The sequence below is a fragment of the Theobroma umbraticum genome, unplaced genomic scaffold (genome assembly GCF_002168275.2).
Source record: "Theobroma umbraticum cultivar Fairchild unplaced genomic scaffold, ASM216827v3 scaffold_228.0, whole genome shotgun sequence".
Taxonomy (NCBI): Eukaryota; Viridiplantae; Streptophyta; class Magnoliopsida; order Malvales; family Malvaceae; genus Theobroma; species Theobroma umbraticum.
Window position 1 is genome coordinate 2,695,705 of NW_018397274.1, and position 23,977 is coordinate 2,719,681.

Here is a 23,977-nt window from a genome sequence, read left to right on the forward strand (position 1 = left end):
ATATGAACTTAAGAAAATTTGGGTACCAAAATCAAATGTTTGAATTTTGTCTTTGTAAGAAGAACTCACTTGCTTAAAGTTAAGAGCACAAAAAGAGGGAAAGTGGTATCTTGATAGTGGATGCTCTAGACACATGATTGGGATCAAGGAGTCTTTCAAGGAATTAAGACCAAAGAAGAGAGGAAATGTAACCTTTGGTGACTACTTAAAAGGTCACATTGAAGCTATTGGTATTATTGGTAAAAACTCCTACTCTTAAACTGAAAATGTTTTATTTGTAAATGCTCTTAAACATAATTTGTTGAGTGTTAGTCAACTTTGTGACAAAGGTCTTAGAGTTATATTTGAATCATTAACTTGTCATGTTGTTGATATTAAAACTAAAAAGACTCTTTTTGTTAGTCATAGACAAGGTAATACATATGCTGTTTTCTTAGATGATTTATCTTTAAACATTGTATGTTTCATGGCTAAAAAGAATGAGGATAGTTGGTTATGGCATAGGAAACTAGGACATGTTAGCATGAATACAATTTCAAATTTATTAAATCTAGATCATGTAATAGAACTTCTTAAGCTAAACTTTGAAAATGACAAACTTGGTGATGCTTGTGCTAAAGGCAAACATAGGAGAAACTCATTCAAATCCAAAAAGAATATAACCACTATTAGAGCCGCACAAGAAGATAATGATTCAAAAGATATAGAAGATGAAAGCTTAGCTGTTAAAGGCACAATAACATTGTAGGATATATATAACAGGTGTAATGCAACAATTATTGAACCTGCAACTTACGTTAAGGCTTTCTTATATGAAAATTGGAGATTGGCAATAGATGCAAAGATGAGTATGATCGAGAAGAATGACACTTGGATCCTTTTTGATGGGCCTACTGATCAAAATTTGATTGTGGTGAACTGGATTTTCAACACAAAGTTAATTCAAATGGGTCAATTAATAAATTTAAAGCCAAATTAGTGGTGAAGGGCTATGCATAGGTATATAGTGTTGATTGAATGGAAACATTTGCTCCAGTTGCAAGACACGATATAATTAGACTACTAGTTGCTCTATCAACTAAAAAAAGGTGGAGAATTTGGCATTTAAATGTTCAGTCTGCATTCCTAAATGGAACCTTGTATGGAGCTATATATGTTGAGCAACTAGAAGGTTATTAAAAGCATGGATCAGCTGGAAAAGTCTGCATACTTATAAAGACCCTATATGGACTTAAATAGGCTTATTGAGCTTGGTATGAAAGAATTGATAATTATCTAATCAGTGATGGATTTTGTCATAGTGCAAATGAACCAACACTTTATGTGAAGAGTTCAAATACTTTTGTCGTGCATATAGTTTTACTATATGTGGACAATTTACTCATCACAGGGCTACACAATGAGTTCTTAAATAAATTTAAAAATCAAATGATGAAAGAGTTCGAAATGATAGATTTGGGGGGAATTTCCTACTTCTTAGTAATAGAATTCCTACAAGGCACTGCTGAAATCTATGTTCATTAGACTAAGTATGCAAAGGAACTATTAAAAAGGTTCAATATGAACTTCTACAAAGCTGTAACTACTTATCTCACTATAAGAATCAAATTATGTAAGGATGATGGCTCATCAGTAGCAAATGGTATAGTGTACAGCAGAATAATTGGTTGCCTGTTATACTTAACTGCCACACAACTTGATATCATGTTTGCTAGTAGTACTTTATCTCAATACATGCAATCTCCATCAATATTGCATTTCTCAGCTATCAAGTGGATCCTAAGATATATTAAAGGTGCGGTAAACTTTGGTTTAAAATATCGTAAACATGAAAGAAGTGAACTTTTGGGGTTCTGTGATTGTGATTCTGTTGGTTGTATTGATGATTCAAAAAGCACAAGCGAGTGCTGTTTCTCGTTTGGTAAAGCTGTGTTCTATTGGAACTAAAAAAAGTAGGAAGTGGTAGCATAATCATCAGTAAAAGCAAAATATATTGCCACTACTTGTGTTGCTAATTATGGTAAATGGTTGAGGAAAATTCTCACTGATTTGAACTTAAAGCAAGACAAAAGCGCTCAATTGAGAGTTGACAATCAATCAGTTATAGCCATAGCTAAAAACCCTGTGCAACATTGATGCACCAAACATATTCGTGTCAAATTTCATGCCTTATGAGAGGCTGCAAAGGAAGGTGAAATAGAGCTTTAATATTGTCATACTGATCAACAACTTGCTAATATCCTCACTAAAGGATTAAGCAAGGAAAAATTCAAGTCTCTGAGGTCCAAGTTGGGGGTTTGCCAAGTAGAAACCAAGAAGGTGTGTTGAAGTTTGCTCTCTGTCTAACAGCCAGTCTCAAATTTGCTAAACAATAGAGTATTGGGTTTAAATAAAAAAGAAGAAAACGTCACATGAAAACTATCACATGACTTTCTTGTTATGACTCCGCTAGTCATCGGGGATTGGGAGACAGACCATGAAAGGGTGCACAAATCGTTGCCTTTCAATTCCTTTGCCTTTTTGCATTTTCAATATTACTTTCTCTCTTGTGCTCGAATGTTTAAGTGAAATGAAAAAAAATTTTGCATGTAGAGCTTATTATTCTTCTTCTCCAATCTATCATCTCTCCCGTTAAGCTTTTTCTTTCTACTTGGTTCAATAACAAAATTTATTTCTCTAAAATTACTTGTTTAAAGTTACAACCTATTTTACAATAAACCCTTATCCTTCTTAGTCCCTATGACACTATATTGTCAAGTACATTTGCCCCTCTTAAGTTGCTTGGAGGATCCCAGACCCCTTAGTTTTGAATGTAGCACACCCAGCCACTATATTGGCCCCTTTCGACTTGATAATTAGTGTCTACCTGTACCTCAAGACTCTGTGCACCTATCCTTCCTAAGTTACTAAAGGGATCCCACATACTTGGCTTGGGTGTGGGTTGCCACTTTTGTCCCATGACCTCCACCATAGCCACCACTCTCTATTTTGATTTTGTTGTTTTAATAATACTTATCATATGTAGGCAACTTAAGTGCACTATCGTGCAATCTTAGATGCCTTTTAACATTTCTAATAAGCCTAAGTCAAACTAGAAACCCCCTTTCCACCCTAAGGAAAAGAATTCTAACAAGAATGTATGCAACACACATACACACACGTGCAAGAACAATAGTGGGGCAAAGAAAAATTTATTGTACACAGGTTTTGCTATCTAAATGTACAAAAAAGACCTTTTACGATGTATATAAAGGATGCGGAACCCCTTTTATAGACATAAGGGTCCCTTTACATCATATAAGAGTTGTGGATCAATTCTTGGCGACTTGGGAAGCTCCATTAACTTTTAGAATAATGTTTTGACCAATTTGCCCCTCATTAGCCTTTGCATAATCTTTGAGTTGTGTACTTGGGCTATTAGCCTGGGTTGTTGGCCATCTCTCTACTTAGGCTACTAGTTGCTCGTCTACATGGCATGTTGGTTGGCTTGCCCTTGGGACTAATCCTAGCGATCTTCTCTATTAAGTAATCTCCTTATTGCAATGCCAAAACACCCTTCAATTTAGCAAACTTTTATGTCGTGACATATATGGATCGATAGCTTGTCAATTACAAGAAAAAAGGATTAGTTTCTTTTAAGGTGTTCATGTGAGAGTACTTCACTCAAAATATTTTTCTCGTAATATTCTAGTATGTTTTTTCTCCAGGGACTTGTTAGACAATGACTTGAGTGGGCCTATACCAAAAGCTTTAGGGCGACTGTCAAACTTGAAAGTCTCGTGAGTTATGATACAAACGCTGGAACACTATTTTACTGTACTTATATTTCACTCTCTGTGTAGAAATTTATCAGGGAACAAGCTGACAGGTTCGATTCTGCAATCTCTCAAGGACAAGTCTGATAAAAGGTTACTATTGTTGAGGTTCGCTAGATTTTTTTCTATAAATATCTAAAGTAGATTGTCAAGTCATCATTTCCTTTGAGAATGTTTTTCCTCCAAAAAGAGGTCGTTTTGAAATCTTCATGAAGGAAAAATTAAAATTAGTTATCTCAAGGTTAATAAATGGAACGCCAAATCAGTAATCGATTATTTTTCTTGGTAATAATATTTCATATTTGATATTGATTCTGCATTCTAAATTCTGATCGCATGATTGCATCTCGTTGGTCATACATATTTTAATTCATGCATGTCAGTTTTTCTGCAATGCTGAATTCTAGTTTAAGGGAAAACCATGTGAGAAAAGGACGAAGAAGTTTGCTATTCCCATTATTGCATCCTTTATATTACTTTTGGCCCTTTTGATCCTCTTGAGCCTTTTGATTATACTTTGCAAAGTGAAAAAGGGAAGATAAAAGAGGCGATTTCTTTCTCATCTCGTTCATGAATTTTTTTAAGAAAAATATACATAGTCTGTTGGACATTTTCAAATAAAAATATGATTTCATATCAAAATAAAAGGAAAGTTGTGACTGTTGGAAATTAAAAAAAAGGTTGTGTCTGGTGGAAATTAAATCAATAGACATTATAAAATAAGAAAAGAGTCACGTCTGTTGAAAAAGATCAACAGGAACAACTCTTTGAAACAGACACAAATAGTGTCTGTTGAGAACAGGCATCTATGCCTATAAAAGATGACCCTCCTTATCCAATGAAAATAAAAAAAAAACAGTAATATCTCTCCTTCTTCTTCCTCAAACATCTTCCAAGTTTTCTTCTATACTATTTTCCTGCAGAAAAGATATTATAGAAGTTTGATAATCTTGTTATGCTCTGGTGAGTGCTCAGTGGATTGATTTCGTCAGTGCAAAACGCCATCAATCACTGAGCTTCATTGTATCTTCGAGGTTTATACGCTGGTAACTTTTTTGCACACTACAAGTGGGGGCGAATAAAACCTTAAGGACAGTGGCATTGATACACGCCTTGAAGCCAATTTCTAAGTTTTTTAGTTTGGTGTTCTAACAATCTTAAGGTTTTAATCTTGTTCCAACAATGGCTGCTGCAAGCAGAACACTAAGAGAATTGGCTTCTGACTTTGTAAAATTAGATCGGTTTGATGGCAGTAACTTTCCAAGATGGCAGAAGAAAATGCATTTCCTATTATCAACTTTGAAAGTTGTCTATGTTTTGACGACACCTAGACCAAAAGAAAGAGAAAATGAATCTGTTGCTGCAACGAGAGAGAGGCAAAAATGGGACAATGCCGATTATATGTGCAAAGGTCACATCTTGAATGGTTTGGCTGATGGCTTATTTGACACATACCAGAACGAGGCTACTGCAAAAGAATTCTGGGACAAACTGGAAGTGAGGTACATGACAGAAGATGCAACAAGTAAGAAATTTCATGTTAGGCGCTTTATTAATTATCAAATGGTAGATGGGAGTTCTATTATAGAACAATTACGGGAAATTGAAAGAATGCTTAATTAGTTTAAACAATATAAAATGAACATGGATGAAACTATAGTTGTATCCTCTATTATAGATAAACTTCCTTCATCATGGAAAGACTTTAAAAGAAGTCTGAAACACAAAAAGGAAGAAATAACGTCTTTGAAGGCTTTGGCAAATCATCTTCGAATTGAAGAGGAATACAGGAAACAAGAGCAAGTCGTTGTTTCTGGTGAAGCCAAAGTACATGTAGTGGAGGAAAGACAGACCACTAAACCTGCCAAAAAGAAGTTCAAACAGATTTCTAATAGTCTGAAATTCAAAAGAAAGAACAAAAGCACATGCTTCCATTATGGAAACCAGGACATTCAAAAGGGAATGTCGATTATTGAAGAAGAAAATTACTTCTTCAAATAGTGTTGTTCTGAAAACTTTGTAGCCATGATTTCAGAAATCAATATGGTGAAGAAAATGATGATGGTGGATTGATTCGAGAGAACAAACATATGTGCAATGACAAGAATTTGTTCAAGAATTTCACTCCAAGTGACTATGGGAATTTCCTATATATGGGAAATTCTTCCACAGCAACCATTAAAGGGAAAGGGACTGTTGAACTTGAGTTTACTTCTGGGAAAATTCTAACTTTGAAATATGTTTACTATGTTCCAGAAGTTAGAAAATATTTAGTGTTTGGAAGTCTGTTAAATAAGTTTGGGTTCAAACTTGTATTTGAGGTAGATAAATTCATTCTATCCAAGGGGTATATTTGTTGGAAAAGGTTACATGTGTGATGGAATGTTCAAATTAAATATTGTTAATAAAAAAAAAAAATAGTTGTTTCTACTATATAATGTGTCTTCTTATTTGTGGCATTATAGATTAAGACATTATAAATTATAGAAGATTGGATGATATGTATAAAATGGACTTGATTCCAAAATTTAATCTAAATATTGATAAATGCAATACATGCATGCTAACAAAAATAACTAGAAATCCTTTTTCTAAAGTTAAAAGAAATACTAAATTACTTGAAGTAATACATAGTGATGTGTGCGATATGCATAGTACACCTACATTAGTTGGAAAGAAATATTTTGTCACATTCATTGATGATTTTTCTAGATATTGCTATGTATATTTATTACATTCTAAAGTGAAGTGCTTGATAATTTAAGGTTTATAAATTAAAGTTGAATTACAATGTGAATCTTTATCAAATGTTTAAGTCAGATAGAGGTGGAGAATATTATAGTCAAGTTATTTTCGGATCTATTGGAATAATCCATCATATTTCAGCACCTTACACACCACAGTATAATGGTGTAGTAGAAAGGAAGAATAGGGTCTTGACTGAAATGGTAAATGCTATGTTATCATATTCAAGTCTTGGAAAAGGTTTTTGGGAGAAGTTTGTTAACAGCTTGTCACATATTAAATAGAGTTCCTATAAGGAAACTAAAAAAGACCCATATGAACAATGGAAGAAAAGGAAACTAAACCTTAGTTATATGAAGGTTTGGGGATGTAGAGTTGTAGTTAAAGTTCCGGAACCCAAAAGAAAGAAATTGGGTGAAAGAGGAATAGAATGCATATTCATAGGATATGCACAACATAGTAAAGCATATAGGTTCATGGTAATTGAACCAAATGATTCAATTCCAATCAATACTGTTATTGAATCAAGAGATGCAATATTTGATGAGAATAGATTCAAATCTGTTTTAAGGCAACTATAGCCACTACAATCAATTCAATCACATGTCATTCCATTAGAACAAAATAAAAATAATGATGAATCTAGCCCAAAAATAAGGAAAAGCAAAAAGGCTAGAAAGATAAAAGATTTTGGTCCAGACTTTTATATGTTCCTTATAGGAGGAACGGGAGAAAATATTAACAATAAGATTCCTTATTGTTTTAATTTAGAATCGGACCCTGTTACATATGGCGAGGCAATGAAGTCTCAAGATTCTGCATTTGAAGGAAGCAATCCATGATGAGATGGACTCAATAATGGGAAATAATACTTGGATTTTGGTTGATCTTCCACCAGGTTCCAAATCAATAGGTTGTAAATGGATTTAAAAAGAAAATGAAAGTAGATGGAACCATAGACAAGTTCAAAGCAAGATTAGTAGCCAAAGGCTTTACGCAAAAGCAAAGGATTGACTACTTTGATACTATGCTCCAGTAGCAAGAATTACTACAATTAGACTTCTAATACCTTGCATCAATATATAAGTTGATAATTCACCAAATGGATGTCAAAACAGCATTTTTAAATGGTGAATTAGAAGAAGAAGTCTACATGGAACAACCAGAAGGGTTTGTTGTTTCAAGACAAGAGCATAAAGTTTGTAAACTTGTCAAGTCATTGTATAGGGCTTAAACAAGCACCAAACAATGGCACAAAAAATTGATGAAATTGTTTTAGCCAATGGCTACAACATAAATGAATCTGACAAATGCATATATAGCAAATTCCAAAATAGTAAAGGTGTTATAATTTGCTTATATGTGGATGATATGCTAATATTTGGTACTGATTTAGAACAAGTTGAGGAGATAAAGAAGTTTTTATTAGAAAACTTTGCAATGAAAGATATGGGTGTGGCAGATGTCATTTTAGGAATTAAAATATTTTGAGATGAAAATAACATAACTTTATCTCAATCACACTACATTGAAAAGGTGCTTGAAAAGTGTGACATTACTAATCGTATACCAGCATCTACACCCATGGATCTTTAAATTAAATTAGTACCTAATTCTGGTAGGACTGTTGATCAATTACAATATGCAAGAGTAATTGGTTTTTTGATGTATGCAATGACATGTACAAGGCCAGATATAGCATTTGCTGTTGGAAAATTGAGTAGATATACAAGTAATCCAGGCACTTTGCATTGGCAAGTCATAAATCGAGTACTAAGATATTTAAAGAAAACAATTAATTATGGACTTTGCTATAATGGATATCCATCAGTACTAGAAGGATATTCGGATGGTAGTTGATTACAATTTAGAAGATCATGCTTCCACAAGTGGATGGATCTTCATGCTTGGTGGGTGCCATTTCTTGGGGTCCAAGAAATAAACATGTATAACTGATTCTACCATGGCACCGAATTTATTGCATTGGCTGCTGCCACCAAGGAAGCTGAATGGCTAAGAAATTTACTCTATGGTGTGCCTTTATGGCCTAAACCAATTTCTCAAATTTCTATCCGTTGTGATAATAAGCAACTCTAGCAAAAGACATATACCAAGTGTATAATGGGAAGTCTAGACATATTGGATTAAGACATAGCTATGTTAGACAGTTAATTTCTGATGGAATGATCACTATAACTTTTGTGAGGTCTAGTGAAAATTTGACGGATCCTTTAACAAAAAAATCTTGCTAGAGATCTTGTAAATAAGACCTCAAAAGGGATGGGACTTAAGCTCATAAATTGAAAGTCACCCATGGTGGAAACTCAACTCAACGTTGTATAACGTCAAGTCTTGAGTCAATGAGACAAAGTACATCATTTGTATGTGGCTGCTAGCACTATAATATAATATGTTATATTCCATCTTAAGTGAAGTGCTAAGGACCCGTAATGATAAGAAAGGATGAGTTATATATCTTAATAGACCATAACATAATTTGTTAGAATGCTTAGTTATGGGGGCATTCATGGGATCTACCTATGTGAGTGTGAAGTGTGGCCGCTTCTAGGAGTTCAAGAGCTTGGCTCTAACAACACTCATGAAAAGAGGATATATACGCATGGCCATAAAAGCGTCGCCGGATACTGTGCATTCATTAGTGTTGAAATCATGTGTGAAATGTGTTCGATTAACCAAATGGAATAGCTGGTCAAAGCAAAGTCTACCATGCAATTTCGGTTAACTTTAATATGTTTTCACTAAGTGAAGGTTCAATCGGAAGACACCTTCATTTATGTAATTGATTTTCAAGATTATCGAAAAATTTGGATTAATTTGAAAATGGTGGGGGATTGTTGGACATTTTCAAATAAAAATATGATTTCATATCAAAATAGAAGGAAAGTTGTGACTGTTGGAAATTAAAAGAAGGGTTGTGTCTGTTGGAAATTAAATCAATAGACACTATAAAATAAGAAAAGAGTCACGTCTGTTGAAAAAGACCAACAGGAACAACTCTTTGAAACAGACACAAATAGTGTCTGTTGAGAACAGGCATCTATGCCTATAAAAGATGACCCTCCTTATCTAATGAAAATCAGAAAAAACAGTAATATCTTTCCTTCTTCTTCCTCAAACATCTTCCAAGTTTTCTTCTATACTATTTTCCTGCAGAAAAAATATTATAGAAGTTTGATAATCTTGTTATGCTCCGGTGAGTGCTCAGTGGATTGATTTCGTCAGTGCAAAACGCCATCAATCACTGAGCTTCATTGTATCTTCGAGGTTTATACGCCGGTAACTCTTTTGCACACTACAAGTGGGGGCGAATAAAACCTTAAGGACAGTGGCATTGATACACGCCTTGAAGCCAATTTCTAAGTTTTTTAGTTTGGTGTCTAACATATTCTCAAGTTTTAATTATAATTTACATGGGTTCATTAGTTTTTAAAATAAACACTTGTCTTAAAAGAATATTTTTCGCTAGACACATAAGTTCTACCGTTAATCAATTATTAATATTTCTTTTGTTTAATGAGATGATAATATTGAAATGATAATTTTATGTTTAATTAATTTTTAAAATTATCAAATTATAATTTTTCTAAAAAAAATCTATCCTACCACTCCTAGTCGGCGACCTTGCGGTTGGCCACTTCACAGTAAGGTTGCATTTGGTATCAGGGAAGTTAGAGCACATTTTTTGCAATGTGTCCAATTAAATTACATTGCAGTATTTGTTTTGTAACAGACCACTGCAATGTAAGATTGCAATGCAATCACATTACATTGCACTCTGTAATGTTCTTAAAGATAATTTTACCCTTCAACTTTATTACCTTATTCAAAATATTTTATACTATTATAATTAAAATAAAGAATATTAAAATAAAATATATAATATAAGAATCAAAAATTAAAATAAAATATAAAAAATTAAAATTTATATAATATAAGTAAAACAAATTAAAATAAAATATATAATATAAAAAATATATTAAAGAAATAAAAATAAAATATATAAGATTATAATAATAAATGAAAATAAAATATATGACATTAAAAATATATTTAAGAGATGATATTAATTAAAAATATAAAATATAAAATATAAATATATTAAAAATAAAATATATAAGATTATAATAATAAATGAAAATAAAATATATGACATTAAAAATATATTTAAGAGATGATATTATATAAAAATTAATAATAAAAAATATAAATATATTAAATTTGTATTTTAATAACTAGGGGTAATTTTAAAAATTAATATTATATTCTCAGCAAAGTACTGTAAACCAAACCCTATAATGTTATTTTTTGTCCATTTTAATCATTATTTTGCTTGCATACCAAACACTGTAATATTATTTTTCCTGCAATCACATTACTTGTAATCACATTGCATTGTAAAGTACCAAATGCCACCTAAGATCTAGCTTGGGAGTGCGTATCTCAGCACTCTTTTGAGGATCATGATCTAGTGCTCCCTAGATTGAGGGAGCATCAGGGAGCTTGGTGGTGCTCCCTAGATCGGGGGAGCACCAAATGGGGGGAGCACGATTAGGTGTGGTCCCTCGATCTGGGAGCACTAGATTAGTGCTTGGAAGCACAATCTGGTGCTCTCTTGGAAAGATTCAGTCGAATCTGACATTCCACAAGTAGATCCAGTTGCGGGGTGGCCAATTGGTGTAAGGAGTGCTGTCGGTCGGTTAGAGAGAAAAGAAAAGTGTCGACAAAGAAAAAAAATATTTTAGATATTTCACATGCAGGTATTAATGTTGTTTACACGTTTAAAATAGAATGTTTATTTTGAAACTTAATAGACACATGATTAAAACTTAAAAATATTAGTTGTATTTTATCTTTTTTTTTTTAAATTTTTGTCACAGTTAGTCGAGTTTAATTGTGGTTTGTAGGATCAATCCAGTTCAACACTGTCAGCATTGCTCCAGTTTTACTCATCACTAATTAATACCCCTTAATTTCTATTTAAAATTTGTATTCATAAATCAAAATCGAAAATACCGTGCTAATTTAGCAATGATATACCTTATTACAACCTGCTGTCTTGAGTGCACTTGTTTGCTTGAAACCCTTTAGTTGATAAGATTGTCAAAGCCTAAGGGGCCGAAAAAAGGAGGTGGGATGGAAAAAAGGGGAGGGGATATTTGGGGTTGGAATAAAAGACTTTGAGCTGTAAGATGATTGAGATCAATAAAGGACAAGAACAAGTTGGTAGTACTGTAATCACCACTCCTAAAGTGGCAAAAACTAATTCAATTTAACCCACCCTAGTTAGGTCCAGTATCTGTATCTACTAAACTTACTTGAAACCTGACTCTGAAATGATATTGAATTACTCTTATTGTAAAAAAAAATCATGGACCCAAGAGATGTAATTCATGAAATCCAAAACCTGACCAATCTTTGGCTAAAAAGTTGAACAACCTAAATGAAAGCAACTTAACCCAATCAATCTGAGATTTCATTGTCGTTGCAGAGTCAAAACAAAGAATCGACCCTTTGCTTACTGTGAGATTGCCAGTATCACGGCCAACTTCAAAACCGCCATTGGAAAGGAAAGATTTGGAAAAGTATACTTTTGTAATCTGAATGATAACACTGAAGTAGCAGTTAAGTTGCTCTCTGAATCATCAAAGCAATTTCAAGCAGGGGTTAGATAAAATGCACCCAAAGTTGTAAATTATATTTGAAAGTTTGAGATTTTCTTAGCATGAGACATGCCGCTAACAAATTCATTTAAGAAATGATGAGCAACCATTTTGAATTAATGTGGGCACAGCTCTTAATGATTGTTCATCATAGAAACCTTGTTTCCCTAGTTGGTTACTGTTGGCGCTGATTTATGAGTACATGGCCAACGCAAACTTAAGAAAGCAATTATCAGGTGTGCGTGAACCTGACACAAACTGCAGACAACCTTTTCTTGATTATTATTATTATTATTATTTGTTCTTCATTTTTCTTTATCAAGTGACATTACTTCAAATCCCTTAGTTTTAAACACCATGTCCCCACTAAAGTTATCATTACTCGAATATTGAGCCAAAAGTTTCAAGAATTATGCTAGAAAAGGTAGAAAGTAAGTTTCTGCGCAAAACAATTTCTAGTATTATGCATGTTTTCATCCTGAGATGTGTTTAGTCAGCTCTATATTTCAATTTGTCCATTCATCCTCTTCTTCCTTTCTTCCATTGATTCGATACTTCACATGACTCAAAGAATACCTTGGAATATTTTTAGCTAGAATAATAACAATAGCACGAAAGATACATATTGAAAATGTTTTGTTGAAAAATATTTTTTTTTTAAAAAAAAAAGAGAAAGCGGATTATAGAGTTACTTGGGTCGAGTATAGGTGGGGAACACTCCAATGATTGTGAGACGAAAAAGGGGTAATGCTTTTTAATCCTCAAAGATAAGTATTTTTAAAATAATTATTTTTTTTAATTTTAAATCTTTTAGATAAATTTATTATTAATTTATTGAAGTGTTTTAGGTGCAAAACTAGTGTTTCCCACATAATGTCAGACCAACCGTGCTTTCTCTTTCACAAAGCCATCTGAAAGACGTTATGTGGATATGTTTTGCCAGTGAAGGACGCAATTGTCTTAAATTGGGAAGAAAAGGCTTCAAATTGCAATAAACGCTGCACAAGGTCCACATCTCTTAACAATAATTTGTTTTCTTCAGTTTCTGCTGTCTCTTGAAATAAGTTTGTTAGAATGATGAGTTTACTACAGTTGCATTGCTGGGTTGGAATATCTGCATGATGGTATCAAGCCGCCCATAGTCCACAGGGATTTGAAAAATGCCAACATCTTATTAACGGAAAAGATGCAAGCCAGGATAGCTGATTTTGAGTTGTCTAAAGTTTTCATGACAGAAAGTGGAGCTGCCTCTGATCTCCAATCATCGACCCAGGCTGGCACACCTGGATACCTTGATCCCGAGTAAGAGATTATTACCTATAAACATGTTTGTCTTTCAGTAAATGGCTTATTGACTTGGACCATCACTGTTTTTCATGTAGAACAACTGTGTCGGGAATTCTAAACAACAAAGGAGTTGTGTACAGCTTCGGAATAATTCTACCCGAGCTAATCACCGGGCAGCCTGTGTTTGTGAGAAGCCTCGGGTGCAGCACTCACGTACTTCAACCGGTGAGGCCCATAATAGAAAAGGGTGATATTGGAAGCATTGTTGATTCTAGGTTGCAAGGTGAATTCGATGTCAATGCGCCCTGGAAAGTGGTGGAGATTGCCATGTTATTTGCATTGCCAGCTGCAATCCAAAGGCCGGACATGAGTCGTGTGCTAACGGAACTGAGGGAATGTATGGGCTATTGAGATGTCTCTTGGAAGGACCCGGAGAACGCAGAGCCAAGCGATAAGATCAGACGACAAAGCTGAAATTTCCCTTCTAGATATGGTTCCCATTGCCAGTTACCAGCAGACTTTGACTGAAGTTAATTAACATGTGGTACCTAATTTATCCTTATGTATAAATTGGTACTTGGAAAAATGTGCAATTTGCATCATGAATTTTTAAATGGTGTAAGTACCATGCTGATGCAAAACTTAATTCCTCTATTTGACATCCAGCAATTGATCAATTTTGACCACCCACGACCATATTGGCGTGGTTAAACCTAAAATGCTATGTTCAATCATTGGCAAACCGCGTAAATTTCAAATTAAGCATAAAAACTAACACATGGACAGAAACCCTTAATAGCTGAGCTATTCAATCAAAACCTTCAACATATACAATAACATCACCAGAAATCACTTGCTACATGTGAAATTTTAGCATACCATAATGCTTTTGCTTACAGCTTTCAAGAAAATGGTTGGTAATTTGATCAACGAAAGCAGCTAATGCTTCTTAGGATCCAGACTCTAATGTGCTTTTATCTGTCTCGGGCGTTTGATCAGTCAATGTTGGTGGCTGCTGCTGTGAAGAAGCACCAGAACCAGCAGGTTTTTTGAACTGAACAAGTATCATTGTCATGTTATCACATCCCTCACCACCGGCTGTTGGAGCCAAACACCTGTCAAATACTCTCTCACAGATAGCTGACAGTTTAGTTTCCTGCACAGAGAAAGAGATCGCTGTTAGCTCATTGCACATCTAACGATACTTCGCCAGTGTATTGACAGCTTATAATGCTCCCAGAGGCTCTGGAGGACTTACATTGTTTAACTGCTCTCCTACAAAATCCACTAGTTGTTGACTTGACATACAATCCCTAGTGAACAACATAGGAAAATGCTATCAAATTATTAATAATAACAAAAATAAATACATAATACCATCTAAGCCACAACTATTTGCTAAATGATTCAGATGATTATTTGGATGAGGAACATTCTGTTACATTATCACCATCTGCCACCGTTGTGCATGGTGCAGAGAGGAGTATGTTTTCTAATATAATAACGGATAGAGAGAAGATAGACACCAAGCAGAAGAGTGCGAAATCTAAATTTCTTGCCAATACTGCACAAACTCAAGATGTTATCCTAAAAGGGTAGAAGAGTGGCCACAACTTATTTGGAGAAATTGGAAAGACTTGGTATGAAATTTTAAATTCAATGCTGGCACTCGTTACAAGTCTAACAAACAATCCATACCTTAGCATAAAATCAAAAACTTCTAATTACATCAATGTGCATATAATAACCTTACTTACCAACAAAAAAGAATCATTCCACTCCTCTAGATAAGCCCTTCCAATAAAAAATTTAAGTTTTATATATCTGTATTCTTCTGAAGAACACTCATATGTCTATCCACAATCAAGATGATGTGACCAATAAGCAGATGATGCAGAGTGAGAAATGAAGGAACCAAAGGGAGTATGTTAGTCAATGACACCATTAACCCTCTTTGCCGACTAAGAGAAGATTGCTACATGGCATTGATGACATGGGATATATTTGAGCATGTGGCATTAATATACATGTTTCAAATAAATAAAAACATTTATTTTTTCCTTTTTTCTTTCCTTTTCTTTTTCATTAATGCCATATTCAAGGGCTTAATTGATTGCAATAAGACACTAGGGGCTTAGATGAGAAAATGAATTGAGTAAGGGCTTATTTTATATTTTACCCAAGTATTAACAAGGTTACTGATACATGCTCTATGTTGCCTCGAGACATTCTATTCACTCCCCAGCATAAATAGCCCATCTCTTCCCATTCTCAAGTATTAAGCAGCATTCTTTACATCTCCATCCCAAATTTTTGTATCTTATTCCTAACTATGTATCCTCACAATACCCCTCCTAGAAGCTCCCAAGGAAATCTATACACATTCTCTTTATTTTAGCCCTTCCCATATATAGACATATCAAATGCCTACATACACACGTACATGCATACATAGGCAAATATGCTTAGTTCCATCATCCATATATATAAGTATGCTTGGTTCCATCAAGTTGGGATTGGCTACATAAGTCCCCCCTCATCCACCAATACAGTTTAAAGTCAAACTATGACAGATTGCTTGACATCAAATCTTTCAGAACGATTGGCAAGTAGGCAGGCAGCATTCCTGCATGCACCTACCACATATTACATTGAGGGTTCTCAATATTGCCCAAATAATATTCTAGTAGCATATATGGTTGATTTCAGAATGCAGGGTAGAAGAGATACTATTTCTTGTAACAAAAACGATGTTATAAAGTAACTTACCAAATCCCATCGCAAGCTAAAACAAGAAACTCATCATCATCGCAAAGCTCAACCTATTTCAAACAGGATAAAGCAGAGTTTAAAGAAAGGAATAAACAAAAACATTAATTGCCAGTGATATATCTCGAAAAGGTTTCTATATGCATAAGACATAATACGACTACAGAATATTGATAGATATTCTTTCAATTCTAATAAAAGAATATTTAAAAGTTAATTTCTTTATCAAATCAATTGGCCAATATCAACATTTAGAGAATGAGGTAAGAAATTAAACAAATACTAAAGCAAACAGCAATTCACTTACAGTGTTAATGTCTGGATTAGCTGTTACAATTTGCTTTTCCGCTGGCAGAGTTTTGTTCTGTTTGAACTCCGCATCTCCTGCAACCGAAAGACAATTTTAGAACAATAAGCAACTGGATGTTAGATCCACTTCCCCCTTCCAAACACCAAAATTTCCTCTCAAATGTAGAAATAATTAAACTGGGATCTAGAAGTACCAATAGCCCTGGCCAAGTTTAAACTTCCGTTGACACGTCCCACTTGAATAAAACCACCAGCTTTCAGAATCCTATCTTTCTCCACCTCAAGGTCAGGCTTGTGATCTTTAGACAAATTATACGCCTGCAAAAAGAGACGATCCTATTGCATATCCACAGGGGAGAGGTAAAGGAAACTTAAAAAACATCTCTGAACATGGAGCATTGGATAAATGCTTTGGGGACTAGTTAAGCAGTTACTCTAGAGACTAGTATACTTCAAGCAAATTGAAAATTGATGTAACAGGAATTATGTTACATTAACACTGCTTTCCTCTCTCCTACAAGCAATCAAATGGAGAAAGGTAAGAACATCTTCTACAACCATTTCCGATTCAAATCTGACTCAAAATACTCACACATTTAAAAGGGCAAGGCCCTGTAGATTACATCTTACTCCAATATTAATGAGAAGAATATAGCCTGAACAACAGCCACTTAAAAGTGCTAGAATTAACTTACGACAAAATCACTCACTTACAGCAGACTTTCCTTCAGTTGACAATTTTAAAACGCCTTCATTCCGTCAGCATAATTTTGAAATCATGTTTTCATGGTTCTGCAGAAGGAAAGAAAATTGTACCTGGCCCTTTCTGGATATTACACAACGAGAATCACCAGCATTAGCAACAACAAGTTGGTTGTTTCGAATGATTGCAACACAGGCTGTGCTTCCAGAAGTAGGTCCATGAAAATCAGAGTGAGGGCCCTACTTGCAACCAACACAAGAAACTGATATTAGGATTTCACAGGTAAAAAAGACATATTTTACTAATCAAACAATAGCTTCTTATAGATAGTATAGCATTCAAAGAATTAAAAAATCCTATGAAAATTTGGAGCAAATATGATACTTCAATTAAGCTGCATCAGAGAACCCTCTTTCCTCCGCTATAAGTTAAAAGTCAAGCTAACATATGGTTTAATAATGCTTGTTTGCTATCTACCGATCTATAGAGTACCAACCATTCAAACTTATCCTTTTCCAAAATAAAGTCATTATACATTCTATCTTTCATATCCAAGATAGAGGGCAAAACAAGGAAAAGGTACAGCAGTAAAGCTCTCTTAGTTCTAACTAAATTAAATGAACAATCACTTACACCTAATAGTATTCACAAGATGCATACAAGAAAAGTAACTGCAAGAACTCCTAATGCCTGGGCAACCAGCTGCATACGCTCAAGCAAAGCAAATATCTGATGCAGGTAAAGAAAAAGTCTTTAGTACACAAACTCAAAATTGTACCATGGACTAACGGCCAATTTCCAACATATTTTTCAGTTTTCTTTTGAAAAGTCAATGGGAAAAAGGTACGAATTTGACCCCTTCTGAAGAGAAGTGTCTACATGCTCCTTTTATTGCTTTCCAATCTAGTTCATACTTAAGCTCCTTTTAATCACATATAATCCTCAAGCAAAAGCCTTCCTTCTCATTCATTTTATCCATCTTCTGTTGTTAAGACTTTTGAAAGCCTAACAGAACAATTCAAAATGATTCAGATAACTATTCTTTCCCTTCGTTAAAATCTCCTGATATAGCCCCAAAAGTGATATAGGAAACTTACTAATTATGTTCGACTCCTGATGTATCTTACCTCAATCAAAATTAGCATGCTTCACAGAGTTGGTGCATCTAAAATCTATTTCCCAAAAGATATTTAAAATTAAATACATCTTAGTAAGTTTGTTAATTTACACCAATAAACAAAAAGGTACTAAACATATCTCTATAAATGGCCTTTCTTTATCAGTATTGTCATAAATTTTCTCCAATTTGCCAAATAAGAAACAGAAAAATTTATTTGTAAGCAGATTTATTATGCAAGGATACAAAGAATCTAATCCCAAAAAGTAGAATTTATAAGTACTCCTATTGATAGCAAAGGAAATGGACTCAAGAAATTATTTTACTCTTTGGCATGAGCATTCACAGCAACCACAGAAACATATAAAACCTTGTAACTTAGATCTCATTAAAACATTTTTAATCAAAATGCTTTTAGTGATCAGAAAGGCAAATACAAAATGTAAGTGCTTCATACAATTTAAAAAAAAACAGTTGTGTACCATAAAAATACCTCCTCAGAACGCCAATCATCAAAATGGTTATTAGCTTCACCACCCCTAGGAGACCATATGAGCCCTTCAATGAGGCCCGAAACCTTGTCTATTTTATCTCCCAGGACTGCTAATTCTCTCCATCCCCTTTGTCCACGCATCATCTCATCCATTCTGAATGATGCAATAAAACAGAAGATGGAAGCATGTATAGCAGAACAAATAAGCACCTTCATTTTTATCATATTTTATCTAGTAAAAAGAATTTCATCATACTTTTAAATTTAAAAGCTATAGCTCCAGCAAATTCATGGGGAAAAAGAAGCAGAACGGCTAGACAACCACGAGTCAAAAAAGCAATGGCAATAGCATATGCTGGAATGGAGCTATTAATAACTCATCTGCTCAAAAACCAGTACCATTATAGCAATATGGAAAAACAATCGCATCAGTGACAGAAGGAATTCATTGGATAAAAGGTGGAAACACTTAGCATGATCATTTATAGTCATCAACAAAATTTGAGTGGCACTGATCATGAGCTCCAAGCACACATTCCATATGCAGATTCCCAGAAAACTTAGAACATCTAGAGCTACGGCACATCTGCCAAGTATTGCCAACTAAAAAAATAATAAAGCAAAAAAATAAAGTAAAAGAACCTGAGAAAAGATTTCTGTACTGAAGTCCCTATATCTCCAGCTAAATATGCCTCATGCTTGAGCACCTGTTGATGAAGATACTTGGCGCAAAACCTAGCCACTGCTTTACCTGCAGATAAATGGACCCACATAGAAAATACTTAAAAGAGTTAGCACAAAGAATTTAATAAGCTAAACAGCTAAATCAATCGTACAAAGGCTTTAAAAATCATAAAATCCAATTTTAAAAAATGAACCAGAGAAAAAGTAACAACTTTATTGTTACTTTAAGAGTAGTAAAATGTTTCTGATCAAGCAAGGTCGCATGTTTTGTTCACTCATTAAACACAGATATAATATAAAACTTTTGCCCAAGAAAAAAAGGAAAACACACACAAACAGCAAAACATAATTCCTCCAATGATGTATATTAAACACACTAAGATGTCAACAGATCTGTCTACAGTAATATCACAGATAGACCTCAATAGTAAAAGGCATATTTCTACTATAGTGGCTTCATCAGTGCCATGATCAAACGCACATGCCAATGTCATTTAAAACTTGGAAAAGGAATAACTATAATTATATTCGGTAAAATGCAAACAGTATGCAGCAAAAGAAAAGAAAACTTGAATGAAAGCTGAACTTCAAACGCCTTTTAAAGAAAAAAATTAAATGAACGAAGAAAATTAAAGAGCTCAAATGCTTACCTCCATGACCATCATAAACACCAAAAAAGGACGTCGAGTGATCCAGATCTGGATAAGCTGCATGCTGCAAAAACCACAAAAGTAAATTCATGGCATCACTTAAGGTAAATTTGTTATCATGAGTTAGATAAATGGTCTGTTAGAGAAAAACGAAAACAAACACCGATTGACATTGAACACATGCTTCTAGAGAGGAGTTATATCCCTCAATCTTCTTAGACATAACAGGCCACCAACACATTCTAGACATGCATCAGGCATTAACTTCCAAAAGGATGGGTGTTCATGCACAGTTGCACATACAAAGAGCAAAAGTAATCTATTGAGAGAGTCATTTCTGCTTTGCCTTAAAATGTTAGGTTTTGATGAAAATTTCATTCCAAAGAACAAATCTAGAGTCTAAACGGACACACTTCGATGTGTTAAATCCCAACCCAACCTAAAAAAAAAAAAGGGAAAAACAGAAAACTTACTTTCTCCCCCTCATGGCACAGGAATCAGACTATATTAACTTCCAAGTTTTATAACCATAATATGTAAAAAGTCTTCAGTCATTTTAAAATGAAGGCATCTATCTTTAGCTTGTAAGATTATGTGAATTGATTCCTTAGTAACCATGTTTTACTCCTGTTTTACGAAAAGGCATGCCTAAGTATTTTGACCAGACTTAACACCCTGTCTAATGTCAACAGCAGAAGTGTTTTTGGAAGATGTCTAGTAACGTTATTTTACTACTATAACATCAGTCTTCCTTATTTTAATCACATTTATTAAGAACAGAGAGCTGTGAAATATCTTTGAATAAGAAAATACATGTCAGTTCATTGTCACGCCATTCTAATCAACTGAAAAAAATAACAAATACACCATGGCTATCCTTATACTTTGATTTGATATTTTGACAAAAAACACCAAGGCAATTTCTAACCCTAACAAGATTCCACTGCCTTCTAATTGTGCAATCTTAGCAGCCAGCTTAAACGCTACATGATCTTTAATACCTAGGTAAGTCCCCTGACTTCAGTTAACAATTTCTACAGGAAGCACATGCAAAGACGTAGTAAATTAAGTCAAGCAATGAGATTACAGAGAGCACTTACAGCATCCTCCATAGTTGCACGCCATCCCTGCATGGAGGACAATCCAAATCGAAGCCTGTCATTTTCACCATCATCTGAGAACTTTTCAGTTTTCGGGGTGCTGAGGTATACGCCCATTGCCTGAGTAAACCACAACAGAACTATCAATCACATATTCTTTCCTAAATGTTTACTTTCATATGTAGACAGAGAGACACGCACATGCATATACTTGTACACAAAAATCAATTGTTTTTTCCAGAATCTATTCACACATGAAAACACAAAAAAGCACAAATGCTCACCACACACACACACAAAACACGTATACAAACATATATAATGATCTTGTCAGGCATGCATTTGTCTATATACAAACAAATGCCATAAGAAATACAAGCACAGATGGCACACTTAATTCTTATACCATTTACACACGAACCTGATTCCATCAATGAACAAATGGCAACACATTCCGATAGATTAATACAAAACCACATGTGAAAACAATAGCCAATATAAGGAACAACTATTAATAGAGATCAAATCAGAATTCAACATACCATATAACTTTTTTCCTTTTTTTGCTTTTACAAAACGTGTATCAGTAAACAAAATCCTTCCAAAAACATGTCCAAATTAAGAAACCGAGATCAAGGAAACTAGAATGACCTAATTTCTACGTTTTGATCATCGAGACAATGAATCCTAGAGGGAACAACGTGTTGCCGTGATTTTAAGTCTTTTTGAGTGGTTTCTCTCAATCAACATTCATTTCTTTTCAATTTCTTTGGTTTTCCCGGGAACCAAACGAATGATCAAATAGTAATAACAAGACAAAAAAGGAACAAACAAGCACAAAAAGATAATAATAAACAAATGAATAACAAGAATCGAAATTGAGCAAAGCGAGTATAGGAAGATCGAATTGGAATCTCATAATAATCGAAAATGGAGAAGAAGACAGGAATTGATTAGGGTTTGAGATGTAAGGAGAAGGAAATGAAACTAACTTGCCAGTTTGAGAGTCAGTTTTAGAGTCCGTACAGTTTTTGACACAGAGAGAGAAATGGATCTGTTGGAGAGACTGTTACTGTTTTGTTATCTGTTTTTGAGAGGCTAAATAATATGATTCTGTTTTTCGATAATCATTTTTCGAGCCAAACCAGCCGGTGCTATGCCACGTGACGCCCGACTTGCGGAGGTTCATCCTTTTCAAGTTTTCAAAATTATGTATTCTTAATTAATTCTAGAGATAGAAAGCTTAAATCATGCCCATGTTGTGCACTTCAATCCGTTCTCCCTTGTTGCACAAAAATTATTAAATAATTTGTAAAGTAATAATATGATAATATTAAAATGATAACATTATTTTTTATTAATTTTAAAAATTATTATTATATTTTTTAATTTTTTAATAAAATAAAAAAAAATTATCTCCTTAAGATCGGTCGGTGCTCCCCAACTCTATATCAGAAGGCAGCACCAATCGATGCTTTTTTTCTTAAGGAGTTGGAAAGCATCGATCAATGCTTTATTTTTTTTATTTTAAAAAATATATAATAATTAATTTTTAAATTAATAAAAATAATATTTTAATTTTTTCATAATCTTTATTAATATTGTTTATATCTTTGGGATTAAGTGTTCATTTTAAATTTGTTTAAAATTTTGATTAAAACTTAAGAATGTGAGAGTATCTTACTCTAAATTTAATCAAGTTTATGTTCAAAAATGTATTTAAATTAATTTTTATTTTTTAATGATCGATTATTTATCATTAATTAAAATATTACTTATTATTTCATATTTATGTGACATTAACATGATATTAACGTAAATGATGAATATTATCACAAAATCATATCATCATATATACATTTTTTTAAATATGTTATCATATATTATAATTTATTAATATAACATGTCAATGTGACAAACAATATTGAGCCAACCATTAATCATAATGTTTTGTTTGATTTAAAATAAAAATATAAGAATTTAATTAAATGCAATAAAAAATTAAAAAAATTAATTTTTTTTAAATAATTGAACAACTTTTTTAATTTTATAAAGATTTTACCTATATAATATTTTTACATTTACTTTAACAATATATGTCTAAAGAATAGGTTTTTCAATTTTTTTATCCGGCGAAACGATGAAAGATTTAAAACATTTATATGTTTTGTTTTAATTTATAGTATCTTGATCACCCACGAACCCTACATTGATGGATTTGGATTGATTTTGTGTTGATCTTGTAACTTGATACTTTATTCTTGGCTCAAATAGAAATGCTGGAATGAGTCTTTGAAGTTCCATGACTCACTATGGCATATCTACCTCTTGAGAATCAATGAAACAAATATATCTTTTTTAAAAAAAAAAAAATCATGGTTCAAATATTTTAGATCAACATTTCTAGGTTGATCCAAAATTCTAAATTTCTAATCATTAATCCACTCATTTGAGATAGAAAGACCACCCATAGAACTGAGTTTCGACTCGATATAAATTAATGATCACTATGTACGAAATAATTTAAATATTTACAAATTGTAAAACTTGAGTTTATCAAAATTATATATCTATATATATATCTATTTAAGATTTTGATTTGTTATTAAAGAGTTATTTAAAAT

The 23,977-nt window shown here is 33.4% G+C and overlaps 2 protein-coding genes across 4 annotated transcripts; one reads left to right on the forward strand and one right to left on the reverse strand.

The window, feature by feature from the left end:
* Positions 1 to 11,114: 11,114 nt before the first annotated feature.
* On the forward strand, positions 11,115 to 14,133 carry LOC110427346 (receptor-like protein kinase At3g21340). Its single transcript, XM_089785468.1, is given in 9 exon segments — positions 11,115 to 11,227; positions 12,070 to 12,242; positions 12,365 to 12,421; positions 12,424 to 12,477; positions 13,185 to 13,216; positions 13,218 to 13,248; positions 13,324 to 13,543; positions 13,624 to 13,930; positions 13,932 to 14,133. Coding segments are annotated over 9 exon segments (1,122 nt in total). The 3' UTR covers positions 14,067 to 14,133.
* Positions 14,134 to 14,262: 129 nt separating this feature from the next.
* LOC110427160 (putative protein phosphatase 2C 60) lies at positions 14,263 to 22,545 on the reverse strand. 3 transcript variants are annotated; one of them, XM_021442600.2, is made up of 11 exons: positions 22,380 to 22,545; positions 21,354 to 21,473; positions 20,254 to 20,317; positions 19,562 to 19,670; positions 18,920 to 19,073; positions 17,423 to 17,548; positions 16,801 to 16,924; positions 16,605 to 16,681; positions 16,298 to 16,350; positions 14,787 to 14,841; positions 14,263 to 14,684 (listed from the first exon to the last, which is right to left on the reverse strand). In XM_021442600.2, exons 2-11 carry the CDS (start codon positions 21,468 to 21,470, stop codon positions 14,478 to 14,480), a joined length of 1,086 nt encoding a protein of 361 aa, XP_021298275.1. In that variant the 5' UTR covers positions 21,471 to 21,473; positions 22,380 to 22,545; the 3' UTR covers positions 14,263 to 14,477. The 3 variants fall into 3 exon arrangements, with proteins under 3 accessions (XP_021298275.1, XP_021298273.1, XP_021298274.1); XM_021442598.2 differs by having other exon boundaries at positions 22,350 to 22,545; XM_021442599.1 differs by having other exon boundaries at positions 22,346 to 22,544.
* Between the last annotated feature and the right edge of the window lie 1,432 nt (positions 22,546 to 23,977).

Bases quoted from the DNA above. Each gene is read 5' to 3' on its own strand.
- LOC110427160 (XM_021442600.2), bottom strand. From the start codon at position 21,470: ATGGGCGTATACCTCAGCACCCCGAAAACTGAAAAGTTCTCAGATGAT. The intron at 19,671-20,253 runs GTAAGCATTTGA...ATTTATCTGCAG, and splicing joins TGTTTATGATGGTCATGGAG to GTAAAGCAGTGGCTAGGTTT. The intron at 17,549-18,919 runs GTATTTTTATGG...GGTTGCAAGTAG, and splicing joins ATGATTGGCGTTCTGAGGAG to GGCCCTCACTCTGATTTTCA.